Source organism: Ascaphus truei, unplaced genomic scaffold (genome assembly GCF_040206685.1).
Source record: "Ascaphus truei isolate aAscTru1 unplaced genomic scaffold, aAscTru1.hap1 HAP1_SCAFFOLD_684, whole genome shotgun sequence".
Lineage (NCBI taxonomy): Eukaryota > Metazoa > Chordata > Amphibia > Anura > Ascaphidae > Ascaphus > Ascaphus truei.
In genome coordinates, this window is record NW_027457017.1 from 19692 (window position 1) to 39533 (window position 19842).

At 51.6% G+C, this 19842-nt stretch overlaps 1 protein-coding gene across 1 annotated transcript in view; it reads right to left on the minus strand.

The window, feature by feature from the left end:
• The window catches only part of LOC142485966 (uncharacterized), a 35023-nt gene extending 17047 nt beyond the window's left edge, over nt 1–17976 (minus strand). The window contains exons 1-2 of the mRNA XM_075584621.1: nt 17855–17976; nt 7450–8481 (exon numbers count right to left, since the gene is read on the minus strand). Coding sequence (XP_075440736.1) covers nt 7450–8481; nt 17855–17976 — 1154 coding nt within the window. The remainder of the gene's footprint in view (nt 1–7449; nt 8482–17854) is intronic.
• Between the last annotated feature and the right edge of the window lie 1866 nt (nt 17977–19842).

Consider the following 19842-nt stretch of genomic DNA (forward strand, 5'->3'; position numbering starts at 1 on the left):
AGTTATCCCCCTACCCCAACCGCTAAACCCCTAAAGTTATCCCCCTACCCTAACCGCTAAACCCCTAAAGTTATCCCCCTACCCCAACCGCTAAACCCCTAAAGTTATCCCCCTACCCTAACCGCTAAACCCCTAAAGTTATCCCCCTACCCTAACCGCTAAACCCCTAAAGTTATCCCCCTACCCTAACCGCTAAACCCCTAAAGTTATCCCCCTACCCTAACCGCTAAACCCCTAAAGTTATCCCCCTACCCCAACCGCTAAACCCCTAAAGTTATCCCCCTACCCTAACCGCTAAACCCCTAAAGTTATCCCCCTACCCTAACCGCTAAACCCCTAAAGTTATCCCCCTACCCCAACCGCTAAACCCCTAAAGTTATCCTCCTACCCTAACCGCTAAACCCCTAAAGTTATCCCCCTACCCTAACCGCTAAACCCCTAAAGTTATCCCCCTACCCCAACCGCTAAACCCCTAAAGTTATCCCCCTACCCTAACCGCTAAACCCCTAAAGTTATCCCCCTACCCCAACCGCTAAACCCCTAAAGTTATCCCCCTACCCTAACCGCTAAACCCCTAAAGTTATCCCCCTACCCTAACCTCTAAACCCCTAAAGTTATCCCCCTACCCTAACCGCTAGACCCCTAAAGTTATCCCCCTACCCTAACTGCTAAACCCCTAAACTTATCCCCCTACCCTAACCGCTAAACCCCTAAAGTTATCCCCCTACCCTAACTGCTAAACCCCTAAACTTATCCCCCTACTCTAACCGCTAAACCCCTAAAGTTATCCCCCTACCCTAACCGCTAACCCCTAAAGTTATCCCCCTACCCTAACCGCCGAATCCCTAAAGTTATCCCCCTACCCTAACCGCTAAACCCCTAAAGTTATCCCCCTACCCCAACCGCTAAACCCCTAAAGTTATCCCTCTACCCTAACCGCTAAACCCCTAAAGTTATCCCCCTACCCTAACCGCTAAACCCCTAAAGTTATCCCCCTACCCTAACCGCTAAACCCCTAAAGTTATCCCCCTACCCCAACCGCTAAACCCCTAAAGTTATCCTCCTACCCTAACCGCTAAACCCCTAAAGTTATCCCCCTACCCTAACCGCTAAACCCCTAAAGTTATCCCCCTACCCCAACCGCTAAACCCCTAAAGTTATCCCCCTACCCTAACCGCTAAACCCCTAAAGTTATCCCCCTACCCTAACCGCTAAACCCCTAAAGTTATCCCCCTACCCTAACCGCTAAACCCCTAAAGTTATCCCCCTACCCTAACCGCTAAACCCCTAAAGTTATCCCCCTACCCTAACCGCTAAACCCCTAAAGTTATCCCCCTACCCCAACCGCTAAACCCCTAAAGTTATCCCCCTACCCCAACCGCTAAACCCCTAAAGTTATCCCCCTACCCCAACCGCTAAACCCCTAAAGTTATCCCCCTACCCTAACCGCTAAACCCCTAAAGTTATCCCCCTACCCTAACCGCTAACCCCTAAAGTTATCCCCCTACCCTAACCGCTAAACCCCTAAAGTTATCCCCCTACCCTAACCTCTAAACCCCTAAAGTTATCCCCCTACCCTAACCTCTAAACCCCTAAAGTTATCCCCCTACCCTAACCGCTAGACCCCTAAAGTTATCCCCCTACCCTAACTGCTAAACCCCTAAACTTATCCCCCTACCCTAACCGCTAAACCCCTAAAGTTATCCCCCTACCCTAACTGCTAAACCCCTAAACTTATCCCCCTACCCTAACCGCTAAACCCCTAAACTTATCCCCCTACCCTAACCCCTAAAGTTATCCCCCTACCCTAACCGCTAAACCCCTAAACTTATCCCCCTACCCTAACCCCTAAACCCCTAAACTTATCCCCCTACCCTAACCGCTAAACCCCTAAAGTTATCCCCCTACCCTAACCGCTAAACCCCTAAAGTTATCCCCCTACCCTAACCCCTAAACCCCTAAAGTTATCCCCCTACCCTAACCGCTAAACCCCTAAACTTATCCCCCTACCCTAACCCCTAAACTTATCCCCCTACCCTAACTGCTAAACCCCTAAACTTATCCCCCTACCCTAACTGCTAAACCCCTAAACTTATCCCCCTACCCTAACCGCTAAACCCCTAAACTTATCCCCCTACCCTAACCCCTAAAGTTATCCCCCTACCCTAACTGCTAAACCCCTAAACTTATCCCCCTACCCTAACCGCTAAACCCCTAAAGTTATCCCCTTACCCTAGAATGAACCCTAGAATTGGCCGGTGGCAGAGGGCCAAGCGTCGGAGCGTCCTTCTGCCGCGGGGCGCCGGCCGGGGCTTGGTCGCCACTGAATGTCCGATTCCGGCGTTATAACCCCTTCAGTGCCCTAATGACGCAGTTAACGTCACAGAGATGGCGGACGGCTCCAAATAATGACAGGGCACCAACAGGCCAGGCATTGGGGATATCCCTGCTTCAGCACAGGTGGCTCAATCAGTGGTTCAGTCAAAGACTGAGCCACCTGTGCTGAAGCAGGGATATCATGAAAACCTGGCCCTTGATAATAGTTTCCTTGAGAGCAGGGGCGGCCAACTCCAGTCCTCAAGGGCCACCAACTGACCAGGTTTTAAAGATATCCCTGCTTCAGCACAGGTGATGCAGTCATTGACAGCCACCTGTGCTGAAGCAGGGAAAGCCCCAACACATGGCCTGCTGGTGGCCCTTGAGGAGTGGAGTTGGCCGCCCCTGCTCTACGCTACGGCTGTGCGAGAATAGGACCAAACGAGGAATTGGGGCTACATCTACTAAACAATGCCAAGCTGGGAGGCAACGTACGGCTCACTTATTAAACAAGGTCATGAGGTGCCTCGGAGCTCCACGCCGTTTAGTAGACCAAGTCTTGGTTCCCCGACCTTGGCATATAAGACTGGGGGGGGAGAGGGGGCGTGGCACAGGAGGGAAACAGAGGGGGCAAGAAGGGTGGAACGGGCCACGCCGGTCGGGGTAACGGGGCCACGCCGGTCGGGGGAACGGGCCACGCCGGTCGGGGGAACGGTTCAAAGGGACTTTTTTCAAGCATTTGATGAATGCCGGATAACCGGGTCTCTGCAGTAATATAATGAGGGGGCCGCTGCAGCGCTTGGGAACTGATACAAACATACTGTACATGAATTAGACACATCGATGTAACAACACGACCGAAAACACACAATGTAACCACTGGTCACACACTAATACTCAGTGGGAACCATTATAAACATGAAAGCAATCCGCTGAAAGATTAGGTGCAAGCATAACAATACTGTATGTGAAAATGTCATTATAATACACATAAGATAATAAAAATGAATATAACATAACATATTGAATGATTAGTGCCACTCCAATGAATATAGCACACAAAGATATGATACTGACATATAGAAAAAGGACGTGATGGCCCTTGTATATAAATCCATAATGTCCCCGAACAAATCAAAAGAAAACCTTTGTTAAACATAATTAATAGGGGGATATCGATCGCTTCCCCTCCCCCGGTGCAGACGTTCTGCTGCTAGATTCACCCCCTACCTGCAGATTCACCCCCTACCTGCAGGTTCACCCCCTGCCTGCAGGTTCACCCCCTGCCTGCAGGTTCACCCCCTGCCTGCAGGTTCACCCCCTGCCTGCAGGTTCACCCCCTGTCTGCAGGTTCACCCCCTGCCTGCAGATTCACCCCCTACCTGCAGGTTCACCCCCTACCTGCAGGTTCACCCCCTACCTGCAGGTTCACCCCCTACCTGCAGGTTCACCCCCTACCTGCAGATTCACCCCCTACCTGCAGGTTCACCCCCTACCTGCAGGTTCACCCCCTACCTGCAGGTTCACCCCCTACCTGCAGGTTCACCCCCTACCTGCAGGTTCACCCCCTACCTGCAGGTTCACCCCCTACCTGCAGGTTCTGGCCCCGCTTGCACTGAGCTCTGTGTGATTTATATATCAGCCTGGGCCGGGCCCAGCATTTTGATTTATTCCGATTCACTTCATGCGATTTAAGCATAGATTCTTTTTCTGCCGTTTATGATTCTCGAGTATTAGTTACAGGATTTATTCCCCTTTTTGTCAATGTGCTGAAGCAAGGACTGATTGAGTCACCTGTGCTGAAGCAAGGATATCCTTGCGCACCCCTGTTTTGAACATCCCTGCAGTAATTTTCCCTTTCAGAGAAATCCTGCTGTGAAATAAAACTTTTTGGGGAAAATGTGCAGCCCGTCTTTTATTTTTAGAAACGGCTTTGTAGCTCGGCCCTGATCACTGCCTCGTTGAGATCTGTGCTCCTCCTGATCCCCAAGGCCTCGTTCATAGTGAATGCGTTTGCGCGGCGTCACGCTCGCCTGCAGCAGGAGAGGTTTCTGTCCTGCAGGCAGAGGCGACGGCGAGGCGCGGCTGTGATGTCACGCACTATGCACATGGACCTCCATTGGTTTGGATTTGGCGCTCGCGCCTTCGGAACCAGTATGGATGCAGCCTTAGGCTGCGCTTATAGTACTGGCGCACAGCGCCGTCACGCGTACATGAAGTCCGCACCCGCGACAAATCGCTGAAGCCAAGGATTTTTGTCTTGGCCAGCGACAGCAGCGTGACATCAGCGTTACGTGAGCGGGTCAGGCAATGAGGGCGAACGGCTCGCCTGACGCTCCGCCACGCCCTATCGCCCTCCTGCACCTGAGTGCAACAATCGCTATAGCGACGTCACGCGGTCGCGTCGCCATTACTATGAACTCAGCCTTAGGCTGCGTCTTTCGTAACAGCGACGGCGCCAACATCGCATGCGCCAAAATAAAAATGCCGGAAGGCCATGCGCACGGCCGTAGAGCACGCGCTGGATTGCGACCGATACTTCGCGAGACACATTTGTTTGAATTTGCCGCGAGACGGCCGGGTCACGGGCAAGGTTCAGCCAATGAGGGTGAACCACTCACGTGACGTCACGGGCAAGGTTCAGCCAATGAGGGTGAACCACTCACGTGACGTCACGGGCAAGGCTCAGCCAATGAGGGTGAACCACTCACGTGACGTCGCGGGCAAGGTTCAGCCAATGAGGGTGAACCACTCACGTGACGTCACGGGCAAGGTTCAGCCAATGAGGGTGAACCACTCACGTGACGTCACGGGCAAGGTTCAGCCAATGAGGGTGAACCACTCACGTGACGTCACGGGCATGCCCTCCATCGTGCAATCGTACAGGCCACGGATCGCTTCTAGTGGAGGCGCGAGTGACGCCATGCGCTCCGTCACAGGCCTGCGCTAGATCCGAGGTCTAAATTAGCCTCTAATCAAAGAAGCAGATGCTGTGTAACAGGAGCGGCCAACTCCAGTCCTCATGTGCCACCAACAGGTCCGGTTTTGGGGATATCCCTGCTTCAGCACAGGTGGCTAAATCAATGAGCAGTGCAGTTTAAATGTCCCGGTCACGTGGGCCAATAGGAAGCCGCAGCAGATGACGTCACGGCTTCCTAGTGACGTGGGACATTTAAACGCCGCCATTATGTTAGGCACACAGTTCCCTGGCTGCATGGATACCGGCGCCCACTACAGAAGTAAATCTCTCTGGCAGCAGGGGGTCCCCGGAGCGGACATTAACGCAGTTCGGACCCCCCGCTTCAATCCTGCAATAAGAAAAAACGGTATCGCTGCTTTAACCTAAAGCAGAAATCCCCCTTTACAAAGCCACATTGCAGGGGCGGTCAGACCAGACATCACGACTCAAAGAGCCTATTCTTTCATGTGTGACACGTGTCAGCTGGGCGGGGCCTCTGTCCCGTGACTCAGGGTTATTTGGGGATTATTTATTAAACAGCGATTATGGCATTTCCGTGCCAAGATTGCAGGTTTTCCGCACAGAAGAGCATCTAATCAAACTCATTAACCAGTTAATTCCACACCGAGCGGAATTGGCTTTTTAAAGAGGCAATCCAAGAACGCGATATTTGGGGGGGGGGGGCGAATTTGTTTTATTTTGAACACAGGATTGAAGCAGGGGGTCTCCAGAGCTGAACCCCCATTTCATTTCAGCTACTGGGACCCCGGCTACTTCCCTCCGTAGGTGCCGGTAAGCACTCGGCTAGCGCTGGTTCCTGTAAAGGCGGCGTTTCACAGCTCCCGCACCCTGCGGGCCAATAAGAAGCCGTGATGTCACCAGGTGCTGCTTCCCATCGGCCCGTGTGACGCGGGAACGTTCAACTCCGCAGAGATACCGGCGCCCACTTCGGAGGCCTGTATCCGGGGAAGTAAGGGGTCTCTGGAGCTGAAATAAATGGGGCTCAGGAATCTCAAAGCTTGCGGACCGGTACCAGGACCGGCTTCCTCTCGGCCCGTGACACGCGGGGACTTTAAACTTTGCAGGGGATACCGGCGCCCCCTCTGGAGGTCCTTATCTCCGGAAGCTGGGGGCCCCCGGAGCCGAAATTAATGCGAATCAGCTCCACAAAAACCCCGCTTCAATCCTATGTTCCAAATAATAAAAAAAGGACATTAATTACTCCTACAATAAGCAGCAGGCCGTGGTGACAGACTTCTTTTTCATTTTTAAACACAATAATTATTATTTTTTTAAAGAGCAGGTCACGGTCAGGTCTAACATTACGTAAATGTGTCACTCCGTGCGACGCGGTCATTGCGTATGCAACTGAGGCCACGGATTAAAAGGTGCAAGTTTCCACGCCACACCACGGAAAAAGCCAGCCACAGATCTGGCACGGAAACCTTTGGATAAAAACGCCAGGTATTTTACGCATCAAATTGCGCTCGGTTTTTGCATTCGCCGATTTCTGTATGGCATTAAATCCCGGGCTGAATAACATACAACACTTCTATTTTCCCCCTCGACACACAAAGTGTGTGTAACTCCCACAGATGAAACTGCATCATGCGGGGGAGGGGGGATACACTGCTTCCAAATCCCAAGACGTGTGTGTTACCCCGGACAGACCTTACACTCTGACCCACCCCCCCTTACATGGAGGTAAGAATGATGCAGTGACCCCATTTATTCAACGTTATAAGCCCTTTAAACTGCAAGCTTCTTCCTACTGCCTTAACATAGCTGTCCTGTTGTTATTGTCCATGCAAATAAAAAGCAGAATAAAGCACATTTGCAGTGTTATCTAAGCTTATCCACACCTATGTGGCATTTGTATTTCCCTGCTGGAGGGTGGGACAGGGAAGGGTGTCTTTCAGGGTGGAAATACCATGATGAATTGCTATTTGCATAGTGTAGCTGTTGATGTGGGGTTATCCATAATTACAGGCTAATTAGGGACTGGGGATGCCCAAGGGGAGATACTACAGCAGCAGCTTGGTGGGGTATAGGGAATGCAAAGCAAACAGAGACAGGGGCCTAGGCTGCTGTGGCCAAGTGGTGTCCCGGCTTGTACCTGCAGGGAGGGATACAGGAGAGTAATTACAGGCGTTATTACAGGGGCTGCTTCTTACCCCCCCAGATCCCCAGCTTCAGCTGGGACCTGTCCAGGTTCTCCACGTAATCCCCCAGGAACCTGTTCAGGAGATCTGCCACCACAGACTCCAGCATGATCGCACAGGAGGAGGAGGAGGAAGTGTGTGTGAGAGAGCAAGAAGGGGGCTGAGTCTGTGTGTGTGAGAGAGGAGGAAGTGTGTGTGCCAGGGAGGGGGCTGAGTCTGTGTGTGTGAGAGCAAGAAGGGGGCTGAGTCTGTGTGTGTGAGAGAGGAGGAAGTGTGTGTGTGCCAGGGAGGGGGCTGAGTCTGTGTGTGTGAGAGCAAGAAGGGGGCTGAGTCTGTGTGTGTGAGAGAGGAGGAAGTGTGTGTGCCAGGGAGGGGGCTGAGTCTGTGTGTGAGAGAGCAAGAAGGGGGCTGAGTCTCTGTGTGTGAGAGAGCAAGAAGGGGGATGAGTCTGTGTGTGTGTGTGTGTGTGTGTGTGTGTGTGTGTGTGTGTGAGGAGGAAGTGTGTGTGCCAGGGAGGGGGCTGAGTCTGTGTGTGTGTGTGTGTGTGTGTGAGGAGGAAGTGTGTGTGCCAGGGAGGGGGCTGAGTCTGTGTGTGTGTGTGTGTGTGAGGAGGAAGTGTGTGTGCCAGGGAGGGGGCTGAGTCTGTGTGTGTGAGAGAGCAAGAAGGCGTGTGTGTGTGTGAGAGAGAGCAAGAAGGGGGCTGAGTCTGTGTGTGAGAGAGAGCAAGAAGGGGGCTGAGTCTGTGTGTGAGAGAGAGCAAGAAGGGGGCTGAGTCTGTGTGTGAGAGAGAGCAAGAAGGGGGCTGAGTCTGTGTGTGAGAGAGAGCAAGAAGGGGGCTGAGTCTGTGTGTGAGAGAGAGCAAGAAGGGGGCTGAGTCTGTGTGTGTGTGTGTGTGTGTGTGTGTGTGTGTGTGTGTGTGTGTGTGTGTGTGTGTGTGTGTGTGTGTGTGTGTGTGTGTGTGTGTGTGTGTGTGTGTGTGTGCAAGAAGGGGGCTGAGTCTGTGTGTGTGAGAGGAGGAAGTGTGTGCCAGGGAGGGGGCTGAGTCTGTGGGTGGGTGTTAGGAAGCAAGAAGGCGTGTGTGATATCAAGAAGGGGTGTGTGTGTGTGTGTGTGTGTGTGTGTGTGTGTGTGTGTGTGTGTGTGTGTGTGTGCGCACGCGCTAGGGAGGGGGCTGAGTCCCTGTACAGCTGTGAGTAATTGTGCATTTATGTGGTTGTTCTGATGGTGTAAGGCTGGATGTCACAGAGTGTATTTATATCAAATGGTGTCAGGCTGTGTAACTGTATCAGCATGCCTGTACACGTATATACATGTAATTATCTATGCCGTTATAAAAATAGGTATCTGCTTGCATGTGTTTTACTGTGTGTGTGTGTGTGTGTGTGTGTGTGTATGTGTATATAACAAGAAGGGGGCTGTAACATTGCCGGAAGAAGAGATCAGTGTATCTCGAAAGCTCGTACAAATAAAAGCATTTCGTTAGCCACAGAACGGTATCATCTATTTATTTTTTGATTATTGAAGCTCGGCTAACACGGTACTGATACCTCTACATGTATGTATATATATATATATATATATATGTTATGGTGGGTGAAAAAGGCAACAAAAAACCTCCGCCGTTGGCATATAGCCAATAGCATTAGCATATAGCCACATCTCACACTCAATTCTCCTCCTCACTTTTAAAGCTTTACACTCTTCTGCCCCTCCTTACATCTCAGCCCTAATTTCTCGTTATACACCATCCCGACTCTTGCGTTCTGCTCAAGGATGTCTTCTCTCTACCCCCTTTGTATCTAAAGCTCTCTCCCGCCTTAAACCTTTCTCACTTTCTGCCCAGCACCTCTGGAATGCCCCTCACCTCAATACCCGACTAGCCCCCTCTCTATCCACCTTTAAGGCACACTTGCTTAAAGAAGCATATGAATAGCACTGGATAATCCTGGACACATGATACATAAAGCTTGGCCCTCTGCAGACGCACTTACTAGAAATCCCTCCTACTGTCTCTATATGTTCCCCTACCTACCAATTAGATTGTAAGCTCCTCGGGGCAGGGACTCCTCTTCCTTAATGTTACTTTTATGTCTGAAGCACTTATTCCCATGACCTGTTATTTATATTATTTGTTATTTATATGATATGTATTACTACTGTGAAGCGCTATGTACATTTATTTATTATATAAAGACATACAATACAATAATGAATATCACTTATGAGCACATTCACATGTCTTAGACAGGTCTGCAACCCTGCCTTTCAACCATTGTCACCTAGCATACAGTGCTTCCACCGCAGCAAGGGATTCTGGGAAATTACATGCAAATGAGCTCACAAGTGTCACCATTTGCCTGGAGTATCCATTCACATGGAGCCCATATAAGCAAATGTATTGCTGTTTACACAGCTTTTAAGCACAGCATGGGACTAGCAAAGCCAGTCAAACCACTCACAGACATGTTTCAACCTTGATGGGTATCATCAGTGTGAGGTTGGTTTATACTTGCTTTGCAGTATTTCTAGGCTGGATAGGTTTACCATATACATTTTAAGTTATGGTGGGTGAAAAAGGCGACAGAAAACCTCCACTGTTGGCATATAGCCAATAAAGAATATCACTTGTGAGCACATTCACATGTCTTAGACAGGTTTGCAACCCTGCCTTTCAACCATTATCATCTAGCATAAAGTGCTTCCACCGCAGCAAGGGATTCTGGGAAATGACATGCAAATGAGCACACAATGTGTCACCTTTTGCCTGGAATATCCATTCACATGGAGAATATATATTTATTTATTTATTTATTTCTCCCCAGTGTTGGTGGCCTTGCAAGAACCCACCTCTCTCCTCCCCCTCTTTCCACTACACCCCCACTTCTCTCTCCCACACCCCCACCTCTTTCCCACACCTCCACTCCTCTCCCACACCCCCACCTCTCTCCCCCCACACTCAATAACCACCCTCCCCCAATAACCATCCCATCTCCCCAATACACATGCTAGCACCCCCAATACACATAATAACCCACCTCCCCCAATAACTAACACACACGTCACTTATTGTTGAAACCTGTTGCTTTGACACATACTGTATGTTTAAACGTTTCTGTTCTCTCCTGCCTCGTTCTATTACTACAGCCATTCCCAGCCTCAGAAAATAATGGGATGCTTATTATTCTTCCGATGCTTCTTTATAAACTCCATCACTAATGGGGAGGTTTACTGTCAATAACTGTAAAAGCTATGTGTATTAAAATTTAAATCTATCCCCTTTGTCACATAGTAGCCTGTTTCTACCTATAGAGATTTTCTTTTAGATGTACAGTACTTAGATTTTTGAAGAGGTGGTATTCTGGGACCAGGGTCACGTGTAAGATGTGAATGAGGCCAGATAGCTTAACTCAGCCCTTTTTCCAAAGCACACCTGCTATATTTTCTTCACTTTATTAGGAAAGCATCAGTCATATATAGGCACTTGTGGATGGTATGGTGTGGTGAGAGAGTACTTCTCTGTGTGGGTGCTTTGTAATCAAAGGCAGGTAAAATCTGAATGGCCTTGCCAAAAGGTGTGTAGTATAGGAGTACTCACTCAGCCAGTTCAGGAAGGAAAGGAAGTATGTGGCTTTCTGGGAACAGGAATAGTGAGGATGAGACTATCTGTGAATACAGACAGGGGAGTAAGGGACACTCCACTAAACCAGGGGTATTAAGGGGGTTGCCAAGACAACCTGGTTAGGAGCTAACTGGAAAGCCCAAATGCAACAAATGTATCAGTTCCACAGGCACTGTGTGTTTTCAGAGCAAATATACATGCAGCTCAAATAAAGGGCTAGCAGGCAGAGCTGCAAAAAAAGGGGGGGAAACAGTGGGAACAGAAATAGAGAATCCTGTTCCAGGACAGGGGGTGTTGGGGGGGGGGGGGAGGTTCCCAGAGAAAACAGAGACCCTCTCTCCCCCCCCACCGGTTCAGTCTGTGGCCGCTCTGCTCAGACATGTGTGGGCCCATAGGGATTGGCTGTCTGGAGTGATTGTCCCATCCCCTCAGCAAGCAGGGAAAAAACCCAGCAACAGGTGAAACAAAGGTGCCGGTACTGAGTACTGGACTGTGTGTCACAAAAAAAAACATATAATGTGTATAAATAATATCTCTACAGATAAGCAGATACAATGTATATCACTCAGTATTTGTGTATATGTATTTTTTTCCTATGGTTAGCACATTATTATTCATTGTGTTCACCTATCTGTAGGTTGGTTATGCATTATATACATCTTGCCAATCTTGTTATTTGACGCATGTACAGTAGTGCCTATTTTGGGTCCCAGCCTCCCCCCCCCCCCCCCCTTTGTTTGTCTTTGGTTTTATATCTTTTTTATTCATGTTATATTGAACATTAAAGTTTGTTTATTCAGTAGTGGATATTCTGAGTGCTCCTTTGTGAGACTTTTTTTTGCCTTTTTCTGTCACATTAACCCTTGTCTCAGAGCACCGACCACACCCTTACAGTTAGAGTCTATTGTTTGGTCTTAGTAACACCCTTTATCTTGAGGTGTGTATGCGGAGTCTTTCTGTGTGATTATACAGAACATATTTACCAGGCCAAAGTCCAGCAGAAAGAGACAGCACACGGTGTAGTATAATCCAAACGTCTGGTATTAGAACAAAAAATACACCGCAGCCAACGTTTCGGTCCCACAGAGAGACCTTCCTCAGGGCCCTGCGGTGCATTTTTTGTTCTAATACAAGACGTTTGGATTATACTACACAGTGTGCTGTCTCTTTCTGCTGGACTTTGGCCTGGTAAATATGTTCTATTGAATACCTATGGGATGAGCATCTGTTTTTGCCCTTACACCTGTGTGCTGACTGGCTTTGTGAGGAATATATATATATATATATATATATATATATATATATATATATATATATATATATATATATATATATATATATATATATATATATATATATATATACAGTGGTTGACAAATCACCAAAAAATCTACTCACCACACAAAAAAATCTACTCGCCACCTAGTACCAAACGTGTGCTGCTTGGGCCAATATTTACTCGCCCGGGGGTTAAATCCACTCGCCCGGGGCGAGCAAATGTATAGGTTTGTCGAACACTGTATATATATATATATATATATATATATATATATACTGCTGCGGCACAGTTTATTCGAGCATTTGCCCGTTCTGTGCCGCAGCAGTAGCCTGGCGCGCGCCCGAGTGTGACGGGCGCACGCCGAAGCAGCGGAAGAGCGCCCTCCGATCGGGGCGCTCTCCCTACCGCTGCCGGGTCCGCCGGGTCCCCCGGAACCCCCTGCCGCTGTCCCGCGATCGCGGGACACCAGGGCTCCCTCGGGGAGCCCCTGGACACGCGTGCAGGGGGCGCACGCTCCCGATGACGCGTGACCACGCGTCTATGACGCGCGGCACGCCGAGGGGCGGCCACTAGCAAGCCGGGAGATTTCCCGGCTTGCGGTACCGACCACACTTCAATAAAGTGTGTCGGTAGTGTATATATATATATATATGTAGCACTCTTTCTCTATGACTAGACGGGTCTACTAATGCTGTATATACCTGTTGGCGCACAAAGATCTGAGCCTCCACCACTGGGAGCCTGGGGCAACAATAAGTAATCTGACAGCGCCTCCACTTGCCCAGGATCCCCGATATGTAACATTTCCCTGGGCAAGAATAATTATAACAATCCACAGAAATAGGTAACCTTTTACTATAGATATATATGTAGCCCCGAGGTAAATTTGGACTTTCTGGCCCCCCTCCGCGAGTGCCGTGCGGTAGCGGGTGCCGCCGGAGGCTGCGACGGACCTGCCGGCACTTCACGAGGGTGGGGGCCAGTGCAGGGAGCAGCTCGCGGTGTTCTGATGCAGGACGGTTGCCGGGGGCGCGATCGGGCCGTCGCTAAGGCCGCGATCGCGTTGCCACCGGCCCGGCGGCTTAAGGAGAGGGCGCCGCCATTGCGCGTTAGTTCGCGCATGCGCAGTAGGCCGAAAGTGCCAGGTAGGATCCCCAGTGCAGGGAGAGATCGCGCGAGAGTAGGGAAGTGTAGAGGGAGATTGAGGCGGCCATTAGGGGTTCGCGCATGCGCAGGGCAAGTGCGCACGCGGCCCCAGTGTTTAGGCAGTCCCTGGGAACTACAATTCCCAGGAGGCATAGGGAGACAGAGGTCAGGTGCTCCCTTGCGGCCAATAGGGCTGGAGGAAGCTCAGCCCGGGAATATAGATACATTTCCCGGGCTTTGCAGAGTCAGTCAGGCAGAGGAGAAGGAAGGAGTAGGAAGGGTGTAGGGAGCGCGTGGCTCCTGCACCAGGTAAGGGTTCTCCTTAGGTCCCCAGGCAGGCCCCAATTCCCGGTAAGGGCAGGGGGTAACTGAAGAGGGACGGCCCTAGATAAGGAGGTTACCCTTAGGTGCGGAAGGTGCAGTTTGGCAGTGCCACAGCGGATAGTGCTGTGCGCACTGGCAAATAGGCACAGCGTGAGTGCAGTGGATTTGCTGCGGGATTCAGGTGGCTGTGTGTGAGTGCAGCTGTGTGTGTGTGTGTCGCTGCATGTGCTGGGCGCAGTGTGTGCAGCGTGTGTGGATGTCTGCAGGCTGACGGTGAGAGCTGTGCGTCTGCTGCAGGCTGTTAGCATCTGGGAGTTAGGAGTAGCTAGAGAGTTACAGATAGGACTGGGTAGCTAGGGGAGGGGGCAGGTTATTGTTCCACAGGCCCTAGGAGTTTTCCCCAAGCCACCCCAGGTTGCGGTTCATCAGGGACAGGCCCTAGGTTAGGGTTCCCGTCCAGTTAGGGATAGCGGCGGTTGCTGTTCCCGTGCGACGGTGGTGTTACCGAGAGACGGTTGAGTTCCCGGGAAGCGGTGGGACCCTCGTTGGGGTCCACGGAGAGAAGTACCTGGATAGGATCAGATGGACGTCTGACCCTTTTAGAAGAGAGTTGCAGGCCCGAGCATCGGAGTGCTCGGAAGGTACCTCTGAAGTATATAAGTGCACCAACTGGGCCCTAGCTTAATTTAGTGACTGCGCAGTCACCCACTACCTCCGTAGGAGTACGGGACATTGGGTGTGGGGGATCACAGGACACTGGGTGGGAACACCAGACATTGGGCTGAGGGGATGCGGATAGAGCATAAGGTTATGTTATGTTATGTGATGTGTGACATGTCGTGTTAGTAAAGTGTTAGTATTATATCTATGAGTGTTATTGTATTTCTTACCCAGGGCTATCTTTCATTACGGGGATCCTGGGTAAGTGGAGGCGCTGCACCAGGTAATGGTAAGGGTTTCCCCAGGCTCCCAGCTAGCGGAGGCTCAGATCTCCTGGAGCCACAGGTGTGATACAGTTACCAGTAGTCCCTTAGAGCAGGTGTGTTGCAGGGAAAGGAACCGGTTAGACCACGAGGGGCCAATGTGAGATTGGGTGGGTCAGGCCGGTTCACAAAAAGGGCTACATATATTATGCATAACAACACATATACGGATCTAACGTTGAAGAGCATACAGGCATATATGGCGGATATAACGATAATTAGCATATACACATATATGGCCATATAACAGTATATCAGCAAGTCAGGCAGCACACAACGGTACAAGTGTCCCTCTCCCACCAGCGTGTATACCCCCACACCGTGTCCACCGTAAAGAACCAGTTCCTTGGTCACTTAACCCCTAGTGTCCCCAAGCAACCCACCCCCAAGGCGGGATCAGCGCCTGTAGGTACCGGTGTTGGTGCACTTTATAAGAATACCTGCCGGGCGCTCCAGCACCCGGTAGCTGACATCTTCGAAAAGGATCCGCAGATCCCGCGTCGTTTCTCACGAGTAGTTCCTCACTGTCAGGGAGGTCTTTCACGAGTCTTGACTCCGCAATGCAGTCTGATCCCAAACTACAGATCACCTTGTAGCTCAGGAAGCTGCTGTGTCCCTGTCTGCGAAGGGGCAAAGTCCCTATCTAGGGCTGTTCCCTGCAGTACCACAATGTGGTGGTGACTCAGGGCCTGTACTGGGGCCTAGGGGAAATATCCTGGCCTATGCAGTGGGTCACTGACCCCCTGCACTACACACCTCCTCTTCCTTTGCTCTCTCAGCACCAACTGTCACCAACTGCCTTAACTCTCCCCCAACTGCCAGCCCGAGCCCCCCCTCGTGCTACCTGCCTTCCTCCTATCACCCAATAGCAGCCGCCCTATTGCCTAAGCCGTGCCGCGTCATCCAGCCGCCCTGTGCATGCGCGAAGTTCTTCAAAATGGTTGCCGCACTGGTCTGCCCTGTAATGGCCACTGAGCAACCTCCTGCGCACGTGCGCAACCCAAAATGCGGCCCCCGCTAGCCGGATGCGTCACAAGCTCCCGCATCTACACTTCCCCTGCCTGCCAGCAAGGTCCCCTCGCGATGCCGGAGGTAAGTGGAACCGGGGTCAAGGGAATACGCAGAGGAAAAACCGGGGACCTGGCTACATATAAGTATGTGGTTCTCGGTTATCAGGCAGAACCTTTACCGGTGTGAGGTCCGGGGGAATACCTCCCTCTAAAGGGGTTCCCCCCGCGACTGTACTCACTGCCGCTCCTGCTGTGCCTCCACGCCGCCGCGGGCGGGATCGCCCCTCTCCTCCGCTTCCCGCGGCGGCTGCTGACTTCACGCATGCGCGCGCACGGCAAGGGACCTTTGCGTCCTCCCTCGGGGGGAGTTCCCGCCCCCAGCTGAGGCGCGCGCGTCTCTCCCGCGCGGCGCACATGCCTGATGCGCGTGCACCGCTCACAAGCTGCACATCTAGTACAGCTGTGGTAAGTCTCCCTACCAATCCCTATCTTCCCTGGGGCCGCTCCCTCGTTACTCCCCCTCTCCCTATTGGTCATTACTCCTCCCTTGCTCAGGCATTCATTCTTTGGCTGAGCATAGCTTTGTATGACCTGTGTTAACCACGGTCGTGTCTGCCTCAGTTCCTGTCTCTTTGTCTCCTTAGGCTGTGGTCCCAGTAACAGCCTGTGCGCACGGCGCGGCGTGCACTGTGCGTGTAAGCACCGCCCCTCAATGGGCTGGGCCCAGTACGCACCGTGACGCTGAAGGTGCAGCCGCGCCGTGCTGCAGGGTTTTTCCCAACTCAATCAAATTGAGTTTACTCCTAGCGACAGAGGCGTGGCCACGCCCCCACCGGCGGTTCACCAAATGAGGGCGAACCAGCCGCGTGATGTAATGGCCACGCCCCGCAAATCCCAGACCACGCCCCCTCCCGTCGCAAGATTCTCCTCTCCTCACAGACCGCAGATCGCGGTTAGCGCTGTGCAAGAAAAGCCCCCCCCCCCCCGCCGGGCGCGCGTGTCACAGACATTACTGGGACCGCAGCCTTAGTGATCCTTTACATACCAAACTGGCCTGGCTGTGGATCCGCTCTGGTCTTCTACCCCTGGTCTATATCCTGACCTCCTGGACACCCCGACCCCTTTACCTCGGTTTGCGGATTCCGACCTACCTCCCGGCTCTGGACCCCAGGCTCTCAGTACCACCTATCTTCTGGAATCTCCCTTCTCGTCTGGCGAGTATCTTACTTTATCTTATACTCTCAGACGGTTCCAGACGCCTATTTTCCACTTTCCAGGCATGTCCCCGTAGCTGTGGGTGCAGTTTGTTACCCATCTCACCTCAGTTTCGGGGTCCCTCCTTGTCCGTGGTGAGCACAGCGTAACATTATGCTCAGCCCCACAGACATGGACCCCGAAGAGGTTGAGCAACCAAGCCCCTTGCAGCGACTTCTCCAACTAGAGGCGCAGCTTGCCTCCATGACGCAGGAGCTCTCTAGACTCTCCTCATTGCAGCCTTCCCCAGGCTCCTCTGCCATGGCAGCTGCGGCGTTTCCCTCCCCGGGCCTTCCCGTGGCTGTGGATCCTCGTCTCCCGGCTCCCAACCGCTATGCAGGGGATCCCCACGAGTGCAGAGTGTTTCTAAATCAGTGCGAGATGCAATTTGGACTATCTCCCTTGCGCTTCCCTACTGCTCGTTCAAAGGTGGCCTATATTATGTCTCTCTTGAATGGAAAGGCCCTAGCCTGGGCATCCCCCATCTGGGAGCAGGATCCTGCCATGATGCATGACTATTCTCGCTTTCTTCGAGAATTCAGGCAAGTATTCGATACGCCTGGTCGTCAAATTACGGCAGATTCTTCTCTCTTCCATATTTCCCAGGGTACTCGTCCTGTCGCCGAGTATGTTTTGGACTTCTGGACCATCGCGGCGGAGACCTCCTGGAATGATGGCTCACTGTCAGCAGCCTTTTGGCAGGGTCTGTCGGATGACATCAAGGACCAGCTGGCCACTATGGAGAGACCCACCAGATTGGAGGATCTCATTGCGGTCTGCATCCGCGTGGACCAGCGGTTACAAGAGAGGAGACTTGAACGTGCTCTTCCTCGTACCAACTACTCCCGATCTTCCAGCCGTAGTCTCGTCCATCACGTCCCGCAACCCATGGACGAGCTCGAACCGATGCAGCTCGGAGGCCATCGTCTATCTGCGTCTGAGAGACAGCGCCGACGAGATGGTGGACTGTGCCATTACTGCGGTCATCCCGGTCATCTGCTGGTAAGTTGTCCTCTGCGACCGGGAAACGCCAGGACCCAATAAGGTATGAGAGGGTCTCATTGGGTATAATCTCTTCTCCTCTTTCTTCTTCTAAAGTATTTCCCAATCGTATAATGCTGCCTATTTCTCTGGCCTGGAATAACTCCCTGATCCCCACCTCTGCATTTATAGATTCTGGGTCTCAGGGGAACTTTATTGATCAGAGTTTTGCCTATAGGAATGGGATTCCCTTTCGATCTAAGGCTGTTCCAGTTGATCTGGAGGCCATAGATGGGCGTCTACTCCAACCAGCCTTTATTTCTCTGGAGACTTGTTCTCTATCCCTCTCCACGGAGGACGGTCACCAAGAGAAGATTATCTTGGACGTGATCCACACTCCATCGGTAGATGTAATTCTGGGACTCCCCTGGTTGCAACTTCATAACCCACAATTAGATTGGGTTGGTAAGGAGCCCATACGATGGAGCCCCCAGTGCCTTAAGACTTGTCTTCCCCCTAAATGGACTTAAGCCGGAGTGGAATTACCCGCAGAGTATAAGACTTCCCTTCCAACGGTCTACTGGGACCTGGCGGACGTTTTTGATAAGGTACGTTCTGAAGTGTTACCTCCTGTAACAGGGGACTTATCCCTGTTCAGTAATGTGCCTTTAATCTAGCAGTGTGGTGGTTAACTTCTGGTAGTTAATTACTAAACACCACCTGCCTGATTGAGATGGCTTACAAAAGCCTGTCTGTTCAAACAGGAAGTGAGAACTCTTTAGCTGACACCTGAGCTGAACTTGGAGACACACTTGTTTTGAGTTCTGCCAAAGTTAGCAGAGCTGCTTTCAAGACACAAGGCCCAAATAAGACTTCTAAACCTGGATGCTGATTTTCTGTGCACGCTCAGTGTGGTTCCAGGAGAGCAGAGAAGCTTACTCTACAGCTGATAAACAGATACCTTCCCATAGAGATTTTGACTGTAACATTGAGCTCCTTCCCGGTGCTACCTTTCCCAAGAGCCGTTCTTACCCCCTATCCATACCCGAGACCAAGGCCATGACCGAGTATATCCAGGATAACTTGAGGAAAGGTTTTATCCGCAATTCTTCATCTCCAGCTGGAGCTGGATTTTTTTTTGTTAAGAAAAAGGATGGTTCCTTGTGCCCCTGTATTGACTATAGAGGTCTTAACAAAATTCCGATCAAGAACCGTTACCCCCTGCCACTTATTTCTGAACTCTTCGATCGTTTACAGGCGGCAACAATTTTTTCCAAACTTGATCTCCGCGGAGCCTATAACCTTGTCCGCATCCATCAGGGCGACGAATGGAAGACCGCCTTTAACACCCGGGATGGGCATTATGAATATCTAATCATGCCTTTCGGTCTGTGTAATGCCCCGGTGGTCTTCCAGGAGTTTGTCAACGAGATCTTCCGTGATCTCCTCGACAGCTTCGTTATAGTATACCTTGACGATTGTCAGGAATCTGCGTTCTCCTCGCTCCCCACACACAGCACTCCCTCCCCGCAGGGAGCCCCTGGACACACAAAACAATCCTGCCTTACCGGCCTCCACGGCTCCTCGCCCTGCCGCCGTCGCGGGATCACTCCCCTCGGCGATTCCTCTGCTCGGCGCCGGGCGCGCCCACGCCCTCCTGCACGCACACCTGCACCATCCACTGGCTCGGTTCACACGCGTACACGAGTTATGGAGCACGCTCAGTCTGCACACTCTTATTCCCGTCCCCCGGACCTCAGGCTCCGCCCCCGCACACTGCACGGGCATACTCAGGTTACTAACAAGACT